The sequence below is a fragment of the Ambystoma mexicanum genome, chromosome 2p (genome assembly GCF_040938575.1).
Source record: "Ambystoma mexicanum isolate Mex_15411 chromosome 2p, UKY_AmexF1_1, whole genome shotgun sequence".
NCBI classification, from domain to species: Eukaryota; Metazoa; Chordata; class Amphibia; order Caudata; family Ambystomatidae; genus Ambystoma; species Ambystoma mexicanum.
Window position 1 is genome coordinate 1086030487 of NC_090923.1, and position 14549 is coordinate 1086045035.

General features: G+C 48.8%; 1 protein-coding gene across 25 annotated transcripts in view; it reads left to right on the top strand.

Annotated features, from left to right (window-relative positions):
* Positions 1 to 14549, top strand: part of NRXN2 (neurexin 2) — a 2524532-nt gene that overhangs the window by 1409080 nt on the left and 1100903 nt on the right. For all 25 annotated transcript variants that reach the window (XM_069645062.1, XM_069645065.1, XM_069645068.1 and 22 more), the window contains one exon: positions 10747 to 10866. In XM_069645062.1, the coding sequence (XP_069501163.1) occupies positions 10747 to 10866 (120 nt within the window). The remainder of the gene's footprint in view (positions 1 to 10746; positions 10867 to 14549) is intronic.

The window sequence follows — 14549 nt, forward strand, 5'->3', positions numbered from 1 at the left end:
TGGGCTCTTGCGTCTATGGTCCCTGTGTCGGGCAGGATGAGATTTCATAGACAGCTGCTAGACTGCCTACTGCACTGCCCAGTAAGAAGGACCGTGCTTCCAGTCCTGGGGGAGTGCTTTTTCTCCTGGCCTTCAGTGAGCTAGACCACTCCCTGTCTGACGACACTCCCCATAATAGACATCCCTAAATCCATACTGTGTACAAGGCATTGTATGGCCCGGGGAGACAGGCATGAGTGGAGTGACTGGGCCAAGTTGAGAGAGGCAGGAGATGGAGAGGCGGGGTGTAGGGGAGTGGATGAGGGGTGGTGTGCAGGGGATCAAAGGCACTTTGTACCATATGTAAGGGGCTGCACCCTCTTTATTCTTCTTCAAATAAAAATGTTATTAAACTGTGTTATATTGTACTTTAGCCTTCCAAGAAGATCCTTTACTTCTGGTCCCCTTTTCTGTTCACACCCTGGCACCCAGATCCAGTTGGTGCACCACAGAAATGAAAGCATGTCAAATTCATAATTCCAATACCAACCACAGGTGACAAGTGCAAGAACACCAGAAATCTACTTACCTGCCCGGGCGACAGCATACCTGTTCCTGTTACCATAGTGATTTTCCCTAAGCACCCTGGACAACACAGGGCCTCCCAAACAGCTCATGCATCAGCAGATGTATGCGTGTGGCCCGTGGCACAATTGTTCGTGGCTGAATTCTGCAAAACAAATTTTGCTGCGGCCAAAACCTCCTATTAAAAGCCCCCACACACACCCACCACCCACCCCCTACTTACCTTTTTACCATCCGTGCAAGTTGTGACCCTGCAGCATCGCATCCGTCCTTCCTAGGCGGGTCAGATCCGACGCCACAGGGCCGCTGTTCTTATTTATTTATTTTTTTGTTGGACCGCTGCCTCCAGACCTCCGGAAGGGGGAGCGGGAAACGCTCCAGCAACGCGCACTCCACATGTTTTGAAGTGATTTTCCGAATTCGGCCAGTTGTACCATACTGTCAGTTAGAAATGGCCAATTTGGGTAATACCATTTCAGCCAGACTGCAGGACAATCACATTGTGTAATTTAGAACATGAGTGATGACAGCGAGAGACAAGAAAATAAAGGACCACACCATCGACATAAGAGACACAGCCAGCACCAATACTGCTGAGTCCAGAGGGCACAGAGCTACACAACCTCAGCATGGCTTGAAGAGAAAGCTAGGGTCTTGTGTAGTCACGGGCTGCGAGCCAAACGCTTTAAGGCGAAGGCATTCCTTTTAAATTGGTAAGATGCCACTCTGTCACTTGCCTGTGTGTCAAGGCTAAAAGCAACTGCGGGCGACGCTGCTTGTGAAAAGAAGACGCACCTGCGATGACCTGAGCTGAATGAGGAGCAATTGGGAATGAAAGGAAATGATTGGCTACACAACTCTTGTCGCCTCCGTACTGTCACAGATGGCACAGAAATCACTCTGATTTTCTGATTCTTTTTAGAGAGGGTGCAAGGGTTTTATTCTTTTCTTTGTAGGGGTTGGGGGGGGGGCGTAGGGGTGCCTGTCTCTGTCTCGTCTTTGTATAAGCCGCCTCCCTAAGCCAGGCATCCATAACGCCTGGTTAGTGCTGCCGAATGTTGACCCCCTACTGTCTAATCACTGCCTTGTGCCGCAGGTGATACTCTTAGGCGCATGCTGTCTAATCTCCCCCGGCACGTCCTGACTCTCTCTACTCTATCCAAGGGTTAGTGTTCTAATGGGGAGTAGAGATAGTGCTTTGCACTTATTCAGTGGGTTCAGGCTGGTTCACGCACACTCATGCTCACCTCTTCTCTTCTCCTCTTCCTACCTCACCCTCCACCTTACTCCTCCAACTGATCTAACCCTCTCATGTTTCACTCCTCCTAGTTCTCACCTCCAAGCTTTCATGTTACTTCTCCTCCCATTCCAATTCTCCCCTTCTCTGCTACTACTCTTCTCCTCCACACACCTACACCCCCACTCCACGTTACTACTCCCCTCCTCTTCACTATCACTCCCCGCCATACTAATACTCTCCTCCTCAACCAGGCCTCCACACTATACTACACTCCTCCTCCCACTTCTTACCACACCCAAAAAAAAACACACTTCCGGTTTCCTGTTCCCTGTTTTAATCCTCCCTCCCCATATGAGGATTATTAACCTTTCCCTGGCCAACCCAGCCCTGTCTTCCCAACCCGGGGCGTGTAAGTGGCAGGTAAAATCTTGAAAAGGGGATTAAAGCCCGCCCACTTTCTCTGCACAGGTCCTGGAGATGTCAGTGCAGGATGGCCAGTGTCCATGTTTGTGTTCTGGGAGCCTAGGGTTTTTTGTGTCTCCCGGTAAGTCTCTTAGGGGACAAGTAGTCTTCTTTCCTCGGTGGTCTAGGGGGAGGCCTGGGTGTTGGGCAGGCAGCTCTGCAGGCTACTCAATACGGCCGCGTAGGACTGTGGCATCTCTCCCTTTTGCGTTTGGAGAGCCGGTGTCTCTGCTGTATGCGTGCAGCAACACTTCTGTTCCTCTCCCCGGCGGCTTCTCGCGCTCTCTCTCCGGAGCCTATCTTCTGAGTGGTCAGGAGAAGATACTTCACTCAACTGGGTTGTTGCTGCTGGAAAAGCTCTGCAACAGACAAAAATGCTGGCCAGTGTCTGACTTTAGGGGCAAGGCAAGAGATAAGGGTCTGCAAACAATACTGGCAACACTGGGAGTTACAGGACTTTGGGCTTTCTTTTTTCTAGCACCACCAAAGTTAGAACCGATCGAGACATTCCCGACTATCTCCCACCCTTAGCTGATAGGCCCACCCTCTCCTGACAAGGCCAAGGTATTGACCTTGTCACAGTACCTAGCCCATATTCTAAATAAACATTCATTTTATTGGGGTTTTATATAGCACTATGTTGAAACAGACCACTCAAACCTTTTTCCTGCCCAAGTTTCCTGCTCTACCTTTCCTTTTTACACTCCACCCTCCCCTTCCCCGGCTCCAAGTCTCCCTCCCCTTAGTTGAAGTTCTCCCCCTGACTTTATTTTTCTCTCTTCCTCTGACCTTTCTAGATTTATCTTATCCCAATTTCACGCAATCGACAATTTCACTTTCAGGGTGTTCTTTGTTGTATTAAATATTTATTATCCTTCTCTCACAAAATGCATCTTTTCGTCTTTCATAACACACAAGTTTCAGAGGAATCAAAAGTGCAAATAAAATGGATTGATGTAGTCCTTCTATTTCTACACCTGCTAAAGCAGGGCGACAAGCAAGTGGGCGCTTTACGGGCAGGCTAGTGCCAGGCTATTATTGAAGTCTATGTAAAAAGGACGAGTATACTCGTCCTTGGCACGTAAAGGGTTAAGTGGAACTTTCCTAACTCTGATACACACCAACACAGCCCTGTTGTGCACTCTCACTGTCCAGGAAGTGTGTTGACATCTTCTCAGTTAGGTGAACCATGTGTGTTCATGCTCCAGAAGGACATTTTTGTTGTTGTTAAGAAACACGTGTTTTTCAATTCTGGTAATTATCTATTTTTTTGTCGCAGTTTTATATAGCACTACATACAGAGGATAATGCTTCAAAGCTCCGAGCCATGAATGAGGGTTCTGGAAGATAATGAGGGTTTGTGAGGGCAGAGGCTCTTAGGATTCCTTGCATAGCAGTCCTAGGCCGCATTCCAGTAGCCAGGCACAAAGAGGTGCGCAAGTACTTGTGTAGGCTATACAGAGCCTGCAACTTTAGTGCTTGTCGCGGATTTGCAGGGCACACCAGTGAATAGATGGTGGGAGAGGTCGCGGTTGCCCTATTGAAATTAAATGAGCCCCTCTCTTGTGCGCACCCCCGCATGAGCAGGGGCACGTGGGAGGATGGAGGGCGTGCCTCATGTTTGTTTTGCTGCCCGTGGCGCTATGGCCTTGAACACCTGGCCCTAAGTCCAGCTGCAAGCTCTTGTGCCCCCTTATGGGGTCCCAGATGGTCGAACGTGTTCGTTTCTGGCTCGAATTCTATGGTTGGTGAGGTGCAGAAAGAGGGTGGGTGTATTTGAGGATGTGCGAGGACGCAGTGGCTGGTGTAGGATGTGGTTCGGAACCCAATTCCACCGTCTCCAGCTCTGGTTCAGAGTGGGAAAGCCTGCCGGAGCCGCAATGCTTTCAGACGCCTTTGAAAGCTGCGGTAGGTTGTTCCTTGCCTCTCGCCATGCGAGAGTGTGGGATCATCATCTTATCCCCACGGTACATTATCTTTGGTCTCAGGTCCAGACTCGCCCCATTGTTGCTGACTTGAGGTTCCTCCACGGGTTGTAGGGTTATTTTAGGACCTCTTTCTCGGTTCCCCCAGTGTATGATGCATAGCCTTTCAGAGTCAATTCCTTAAATGCCGGGTCTCCAGGACCCTCACATATGCACCATATAAAAATGACTTGGAAAAGTGTGTGGGCCTCATCAGGAGTTGGGCGGTAACTCTGGCGTTAATAGGGCTGGCGTTAATAGCCCTACCGCCAAACCCACTGGCGCTATTAGCGCCGGTTCACGGGTTTGGCGGAACGGGTATTGCCCATTCCCTATTAAGTCCATTTGGGAATTCCCCATTGTGCTCAATGGGGAATTTTGGCGCTATTACCGCCGGCGGATTTCCCGCCGGTGGTAAACGTGCTGAAAATCAGCAATATTTTGGCGGATTTCCCCCCTGCTCAGAGCTGGGTTGGAAATCAGCCTAAACCATGATTTGGCAGACCCTTAAATGCAGCGGTTACAGCACTACCACCGCATTTAAGGGCTGCCGCCAAGCTCGTGATGAGGCCCTGTGACTGAAGCACAGGCTCCTTTTTCATGTGAATTCACTGCGGGCAATTCACCTTGGGATGGTGCTACAAAAGTCAAGCCTACATGACTGAGGGCACCTCTACTGGTGCCAGGAGGCTTCATTTTGACCTGAAATGTGGCCCCATTCTTGGGATACGGGCACCAAAATGGTACTTTGCTTGGTGCTGTATAAATACTTGCATCTCCCCACCCCCCAACCTCCACCATTGCCATCAATGTGAAAGGGCCTAGCACTCACACACCACTGTGTGCTGTGGGATGGCTGTAGACACAGGAGGTAAGCTTAAAAGGGTAGTTTCATCATTTCAAAATATTTTCAGGGCAATGAAAGTACACCCGCTGAAGAGGGATTGCCCCTTTGGGTCAATTGCAGGGCTTGGGGAGTTTCCTGGCTCATAAGGGGTGCATTACCCGGCCTCCACGCCCGGAACATTACTAGTATTGCTGGATACATTCTGGGATTTTTACGGCAACAATATCATGGCTCATATAGAGGATGTTCCACGTCAGCAGGGCTATGCCATTGCTCATATGTAGACAATGCCATGCAGGGAGCTAGTATCATGGATCACATGGCTCATATGCGGATGTTTTCCTGATGGGCTTGGAGGCACGCCACGGCTTGCATTGGGGAATCTCATGACTTTTGCGAGGGCATTTTCATTGGTTGTACAGGATCATTTAAATGTGTCTGGAGATGGCCTAGTGGCCTTAATGCAGCCGAAGCAATATACCAGCAATACTTGTTATAGAAGTGCTCGTGCTTCTCCCCCTCCCTTTTCCCTTCGGTACTCTACATCAGCCTGAGGTCGACGGCAATTTCATGCGGCCTGTGAGGGCATATTCCATGTCACACATGGAGACAATTCACGTTTTGTAGGGTGGCCCCTATGATGGCTCGAGGTCAGGCGTTTTCATAGCCTCCGGGAAGCCATGTTCTATTCTCCTATGGAGACAGCTAAAAATGGCTGTGTCAAGCTTAATGTCCGTAGTCCATGTATGAAAACTCTCATGAAATATGCAGGCTAGTATCGGGACAGGCTGACAGATCACATGATTGATACTTCGTGGGCTATGTCAGGGGTACAACGCCCTTTTGCCGATAGTAGTTGTTTAGATGGAATTTTTACCGAAACATCTCCATCAAAAAAACTCATCGAAATATATATGGGGGAGGGGTGTGGTTAAGGGGTGACAAGGAATGGGGAGGAGGTCGGTGTGGAATTAATAACATAGGTAAATGAACATTTGAAAATTGTGGCAATCATTCCATGCTGATTTCCTGATGCTGAGTCATTTCAGAGCTTATGGAGGGGCCTTTTTGGCACGTCATGCCCACCTCGAGCCAGGGCAAGGCTGTTGGCAGAGAGGGCCAGTCCAGGCTGCTGTGCATGCTCGCCGTGTCTGTGTCGGGTCACTTCTGCAATTGCTGTTCCTTAAGGATTTCCCCTAATGAGCGTCACAGGGCACTTCTACGTCGGCCTACTTAGCAAGGCTTCTCTAAAGCAAAGTAGTCTTCCAAAAGTACTTTAAACGTAATGATTCTGGCCTTTTTTTGAGAATTTTGTTGGGAAAAGAGGTCCCAACCCCTTTCGTGCAGTGTTTCCTATGGGATGTTTCTACTTTTGTCCCTTGTAATTTATACCTTTGGGGAGTTCGTGTTTTGTGTAATGCATTGCTTTCTCAGGGATCCAATCTCTGTTCTGGCACTGCTGGTGGGATCTCGTCTGTACCCCAATACTCAGACCGGAGCCCACTGGCTCCAGGACCCCCTGCATTCTGTGTGGAATACCATTATTCCGTTGTGTTTTCAGTGTCTCTAATCCTTCTTCACGGGCTTATTGTTTCTGAAAGGAGGCTGTTTTCTGCCCAGCATTCAGGCAAAGCCGGTCTGTGGATGTGCGTTGCTGTTAAATCCCGCGCCGCCTGCTTCTGCTGCCTAGAGCGCCTTCATCCGGCGCACAACTGACAACCCGGCGGGAATCTCACTAAACATTGATTAAAGGGTCCTTCTTGATCTCATGAAATGAAAGGTCCTGCGCCTGAGGGAACCATCACCTTCGGTTAGCATTTGTGCCGCTCGTTGGGTAACGCGGTGTCGGTGGGGCCCGCGCTATTCCTGCTAGCACATGATAGTTGTTTTAGTTTAGGGGGAAACTGATTCACCCAAATCTACCCTTCGTGCCCACAGAGTGGGCTTGCTCAACTTGGGATCCTTGGCCTTTGCCTGCGGTGAGGGCAGGCATCTCGTTGATATGACCAGGCCCCACCTTTGTTCCAGGATATGCTCTGTGATCCCTAGTTCCACAGGTGCTTCTGGGGCCCTGCTTTTGGATTTGGGTCCCCGTTCTTCGAGACAGGGCTTCTCTAGTCGATTTACTAAATAGAAAAATCCAATCAGGTTTTCGGGACATCCACAATTAATATTTATGACGCAACGAATTTCAATAAACATAATTTGCAAATGTTGTGGTCCTTACTGGAGTTCCCTGTTCCCTAGATTGGCAAGCCCAGCATTACTACGCTTGAATCTGAATCCACTCCTATACTGATAGTTGAGGAGGCAAGCAAGGATTCCCATCACACGCTGGAGGCAGAGCGTAGTAATGCTGGCATCCACAGAGCACCTAGTGCACAAGGAGTAGGCACGGCCTGCTCAGAAATTGTGGGGGCTTTCTTGGCGTCTTTGGGGAGCAGAGGGGATCCTGCCCCCATAAGCAAGCCGAGTACCCTATTCTTCAAATGTAACTCCAAACAACCCAGGTAAAGCCCCCCGCATTGTAGCTACTAGCTGGCAGGACTTCCCAATTATGTGCATTGCCTGGATCCTATTTGCTGAAAGCCCCAAAAAACTAAAGACACTAACTGCACTAGCTTATAAACTTTCAACTCACATTGCACATCAAAGGAAAACACCTGTAGCCTCTCTAGGGTTTCTATTAAACCGAAGGACCAGGCCCTCCAAGGTTCTTTGTTGCATTTGGTGGTGATTGTCATGCTCTTATTTCCAGATGTTTTAGGAGAAGTTGGGGTTCGCATTATTCGCGAAAAGAAAACCCTTGTTCAACATTGGAAGCTCATGTCAGTGCATGTGACCTCCCCAAAAAAGATATCCATGTGGTAACATTTGCAGGAGAGCAGCATGGGCTCTTTGCGGATGGGTCTCTCCATGCCAACTCCATAAGTGGGCGGTGTACGGTTGATCCGGACTTCCCGCATGGAGAGTTCTACTCTTGAGCTGAAACTATCGCTCAGCATTCTGTGCCCAAATATTCTGGACCTGGAGGAGTCTGGATTAGAGGACAGGATCACTTACTATGAACAAAGGATCAGGAGATACTACTTCTTCTAACCAATCCAACAGATCAGAAAGCACATGTGGGGCTTAGCGATGGGCTGCGCTGTGCAGCTGGCCAGGGAAGTGCAGCGATATCCCCCTCCAGATTGTCTGGCTATTCAGACAAAGAAAAAAACGGAACAAAAGTGAAAACACAATTGTATCATCTTTCATGTTTATTTGCAAGAAGCAAACTGAGAAATCAGCCAGAGAAATGTGAAATCTTGACAGGCCGATTCGGACCACACCACAGAATGGTGTAGATGTGGGGAAACCGACGGAACCGTACTGGACTGGATTCACCCCTCCAAGTGTATTGTGGGTGGCTCTAACAAGGGTGGCATGTTATGTTATGTTATTTTGCATTTGTATAGCGCCTTATGTACCATTGGTATGATCTCAAGGTGCTGGTAGGTTGAATGCCCTGGGAACCGCAGTTCAAGTCAGTTGAGAGAGAGAGAGCCGTAAAGTGCGTGGGCGCACTAGGTATGTGTGCAGCCCGTGTGGTTGCATGCCCTAAGTCTGGAGGAGGGGTTATTCGGCGACAAGCAGGAGAGGCGGGGCACGTTGACGTTACCGGTTACGACTCACACAAGCATGTGCCTACAGGGGTCAGATCCGATGTTTAAGAAACTAAAGGTGAGGGTAGAGCAAAATAATCGGTGGCCCTGTGCCCCGTCTATCCTCTTGTTTCTTTGTGAGAGGTGACAAAACCTTCTGGCAGCCCTTTAACTCAACAGAGCCATGTGGTTAAAGGGCTGCATGCAAGGTTGCTCCCCCTCCTTTTATGCACTCAAAAGCACCGACCTGCAGACAGCTGCGACTCTGTTGAGCTAAAGGGCTGCCTGAAGCGGTTGCCGCCTCTATGGCTAGACAGGGGTAGCCCGACAGAGCCCCAGCTCGGGATCACTTATTGAAGACTACCAGGGCTCTGCCCCAGCTGGACCCGGGACACTTATCCGTATAAATGATCGAATACAAAAAAAATGAGGACGAATTTACCGCATTTTTTAACCTCTTTTTTTCGAAATTTTGAGTCGTTTTTATTAAAATATAGGTGTGGGGTGGGGCAAGGGTTTTAGTAAAGGAAGGAAGGTAAGGGGGAGGTGTGGGGGTGGTCCCTCGCATTATAAAAAAAAAAAAAAATCGGTCATTTCTATTTTCGATTTGTTAAATTCGGTCATTTCATGGTAAACCCTCAAAGTCCTGGGATGATTCTGACAGATTGTTCCCTCCTTTTTGTCACCTGTAGGAATCCATTGCCGTGCCACCTGACATGGTTTCTCAGACGGCTCCGGTCACTGATCGTGCATGCGCGCATGGTGGAGCGTAAAGCGGATTTACCTAATGATGCAGTGTTAGGCTGTGGAACACATGGTATCCAGGATTTCCATACCTTGCAGCGGATAAGAAGGATCAGGGGGAAGAACTGCCACCTCAAAACTAGGAGAGGACGTGCACTGGATGACCTTCTTCCGCATAAATGAGGGCGTTAGTGGGAAAGGGAGAACAAGGGAGGGAACCGGGATCAGTGCGCGCTAAGGCTATCCCCGCACAGAAGGGTCGGTGATGGTGGGAAAACTTGCCGTCCATCTTCCTGCAAGAAGCCATCTTACAGGTGGAGAAACGAAGACCCTCAAAAGGTAAGAGTTACTTATCCTAACTATGATGCTGCGCAGCTGGGCCAGGATCCTCAGTAATCTTGAAAGCTAATTTGCAAGTCTATCTAAAATACCCATACGGATGATCAGATCAAATCAAACAACACAGAGAACTCCTTCACAGAAGGCACTGGATGCCCCATTAGTCTGCTGGTAGCTGGGGAGTGTATCTTAGCCTGGGAGCAAGCCAAGCCGTAGGAGCTCCACCACCTCTATTCCAGGTGGAGCGATTCTCCAGGAGTGGGGATGCCTGTGTGCCTCCTTCCTGGTAGACAGACTGGTACAAGCAAATTCCCCTTTGGTGCTCAGCACCCCACCCCCCCGCCCATGCATGTGCAATCTTTCTAACATGGTACCCTAGAGTAGGTTCTCGTGAGTATTCTGACATCCTACACCGACTTCTGTAGGGGGCAAATGATTGGCTCACCCATGTGTCTGACAGTGGCAGAATGGAGCAAGGCCATCCTCTAGTCGTTAGGGCAGTGTAGCGTTCATAGATCTAGTACATGAGAACTCCATGGAAGTGAGATGACCCCCACCCCCATATCTTTCTTTCAGAGGCATCAAGGAAGTTGTCTGAAACTTCTTCCAATTCTGATGCAAGGTTTGCAATATCTCTGGTGTCCGGAGCCTCTGGTTTGGGTAGCAGTGTATCTAGTCGGTGTGATTAACTTTCTCTTCACACTGTTTGGGGGAGCTTCTATCTCTGTCTTTCATGCTGTGCACCAGGATTGGGTTCCTTTCTTCAATTTATGGGCTATATTGTAGGATGTTCATTAGAGCATTGTAGGTAAAGGAGTCTGAGGCACGTCGCTGCGTGTCATTGCTGCATCGCGCCGCCCTCTGCTGCAGGTAAGCCACCCTCATACTGATTCCAACATGATATTAACATGACTCTTCCCCACTCCTCCCCCTCTCTTGCAGGCAAAGGCCCAGAGACCCTCTTGGCAGGACACAAGTTGAACGACAATGAGTGGCACACAGTCCGAGTGCTCCGGCGCGGCAAGAGTCTTCAGCTCTCGGTGGACAATGTCACCATTGAAGGTAATTAGGGGTGAATCTGTACACATGGCGAGACACCTCACTCACCAAGCCTTTCAGTTCATATGACTAGTGTGCGATAACTTCTCTGATACCTTAAGAGGCATCAGCCATACCTGCATCCATTACTAGTGTGAGATCCTATAAGAGACACCACTTGTGAGGCCTATTATGGCACTGCCTCATTTATAATGCATGCGTGATGACAACTGTGAGACCATAAGGGGGATACCTTGCACCGTCTAAATGTATTACCTGTGGGAGATGGCATCTTCGATACCATAAAATGCATCACTCACATTTATTGATGAACTTTGTCTATCCATTAATCACCAGTGTAAAATAATGGGCCTCATTCAGAGTTTGGAGGTAATCATGGCGCTATTAGCGCCATGACTACCTCCAATACCGGTACCGAGTCCACCCTCGTTCAATGTGGACTTACCGGTCTATTCCGATCTTTGCGGGACCGGTAAATCCCCATTGAAAAAGCCATTCCCCATTCCCATTTGAGCCCCCATATGGCTCAATGGGAAGGGGTAAGGCGCTAATAACGGTACCGCAAATTGCAGTACTGTTATTAGCTCTAAAGTCCCTTAACGGGCCCCGTCCTTAAGGGATTCACTAAGGGAACTCGGAATAGGGCGCAGAGGGATTACCGGCAACGGTGTCCTAACCGGTGCCCGGTATCCCTTTGCACCCAACTCGTAATGAGGGCCAATGTCTTTTATACTATAAAAGATCCAGAATGTCTATTAAATGACTCTGCTATACCAAGTGTGAGCTAGCATCTCTGATATCATTAAAGACATGGCTTAACATCTACTTACCTAAAGTGTATTCATCTGTACCCAGAGTGAGATGACATCTGTGATCACTCCTATCATGTACATTTATAAGTAGAGAAAACGCTGTAAATAACATGAGCGACCTCATCTGTTACCTGCTCACCTATAGGGCACAATAAGGTATCACAGGGCCTACTATTCACAGCCAGCATAGGATGCCTGGGCCAGTATGGGATGGGGCGCTCGCTAGAGAGGAATGCCGCTGAATTTCATGTGGTGTGGAAAGCAGCCGAGAGCACATTTCAATACCCTACTCCTACATCCCATCCCCCTCTTCCGCCAGACTATTTGAAAATGAGCCCATAACCCGGAGCGGACCGGAATATAATACTACCACACGAAGCATAATATTGATTTGGTAATCCAAGAGCAGGCACAGCCGCGCCCCTGTACCTGTCTCGGGAATTGCCTGACTAAGACCTTTCCCTGCTCCAGGTGTTTAGACATGCACATGCCCAGCAGATGTCTGCTTCGCTTGCAAAGTCTCCTGCCTGGATTTTTCTCCTGACTGTGGGATTCCAGCAACGTATTCCCTGGGCTCCGCCATTTCTCTCAGTCTGACACACATCTGGTGCATCTTGGAGGCCAGGTTTCTCATCACCACATGCACCAGTGGTATGTGTGTGATTGTTTTTCACCCAGGACATTGTAAAGACCCTTTGACCGCACCTCCCCCAGCTCTGCCAACCTCGTTTGCAGACATCCTGGTTACTCTTTCTTCCTCCCTTCACCCTCCCCTCCTCCTGTCCCACAGCCACCCGTGGCCTCTCATCCTCCCTCACCCACTCTCTCCTCTTTCCCTCCCATCACATCGGACAAGGTCACTAGAGTCATCCACTCTATGAAGGTTGCTTCCAAACAGGTATCCCCCTGTTCCTCCAGAACTATTAAGAGCAATATCGGCTCCATTATCCATGCACTTGCTAATTTCTCTAAACACTCTTTCCTACTGGTTCTTTGTCCTCTTCCCTCAAGCACTCCCTTGTTCACCCCTCCTGAAAAAGCCTTCTGCTGACCCCTCGTGTCCAGCTAACTACCGCCCCATCTCTATCACTTCCTTCCTTGGGAAACCTCTGGAGAAGTTGGCCTTCCCCTAACTAACCAGGCACTGAGCTCCTTAGTTGCCTGCATGACCGTCAATCTGAATTCCGAGCATCCAGAGGCACGGAAACTGTTCTCCTCAACACCCGTGAAGAACTGCTTGCATTGCTTGACTCTAACTCACCTGCAGTTCTCATTCTACTTCATCACTCCATCCTCATATAGTGGCTCTATGATGCTCTCGGTATCTCAGAATGGGCATTGGACTGGCTGACTTCCTTCCTCACCAACTGTCCCTCCCAAGTTGTCCTGGGCTCCTTCTCCTCTTCCACCTCTCTCTCCACCTGTGGCGTTCCACAGGGCGCTACCCTTTCGCCCTGGCTCTTTAACATCTATCTCGCCACACGTGCTCAGCTTATCTCCACTTTCTCCCGCACATCCATTGTTTTGCAGATGCCACCCAACTCTTTTTCAAACATCCCTTTGGATCTCTTACTACTGCCTCTACCATTCCCGACTGAGATCCATCTTATTGGGACTCCTGTTCCTTCTTTCCTCCTTTCACTCTGGCCACCCTTTATGGGCTCCCCTTCCTCTGAAGTCAGAAACCTTAGAGTCATCTTTGACTCCTCTATCTCTTTCCTTCCTCACATCCTGGACCTTCCAACTCTACCTCCTCATAGGTATCTTCCCTTTCCTTAGTTTTTCCCAGATACTCAATGTCTCTTGATCTCTGGTATTCTCTAGGCTGAACTATTGAAACAACCTCTTCCTTAATCTACCCTCCCCCTCTCTCCGCCCCCTCCAGCTAATCTAGAATAGGTACTTGAGCTAGCACTGTGCAAAGTCTTCTGGTGATCAGTGGGTTCTGATGACAAGATAGACAACAACTAAGCGACAGGTGTGTGTTTTCAAATAAGCCTTTCCATTGGTTCAAATTGGTAAAGAAATGGACATTACTTTTAAACTGGAGAAAATACTGTGCAGTTATGGCATCACCGTTCCCATGATTGCTGGATTTTGAAACCATTGCTCTATGTGTGATGCTGATAGCCAAATGACCACATAAAAGACTCCTTGGCCCTAAAGGGACAATGTCAAGCAAGAGTCCCATGATATTTTAAATTCCCACCCCAGTGATTCCTACTTCATACCATTAGAGGGCGATATCTTGACACTATGCCGTTGGCCTTACAGTGTTTGACATGTTTCTGACATCTATGCGTTCGCTTGCTTTCTTTTGGGCACATCCAACTCTTGATTTATGGCATGGGGAACAGTTTGCATTTTGATCCAATGTATTTGTTTACAGTAGATACTGTTCTTCCATTACTGCAGCTTAGGACTGACCTTAACCTGAGTCTTCTATACCACAGTCCTTATGTACCTATAGTACATCCGCACCCCGCTGGCCTGTTCCCTACCATGTGAACGACAGTTCTTTCTCAACCAATTCTCTTTCCATGGGTTACCACCTATTTAGCCTGCTCCTGCGTCCGCCACCAAAGCAGCCCCCACGGAGAAACAGTGTCAAGGACTGTGACAAGGAGCAGGCAGCGTTGCCAGACTGTGAATATCGAGTGAGTCACTACCGCCCCACACTTCTTCCTCTCCACAGTACTTAAGTTTTGTTAACTAGTACCCAAGAACTCAAAGAAGGATTCAGCACAACACTAATATTCACAAAATACTGATGCACACCTGCGACTTTATTCCATGCAGAACTGAAGCAGAGTCTGAAAAGTACCTTGAGTCCAAATACTGGCTCAGAGGGGTCCAAACGAGCATTAAAAAGCA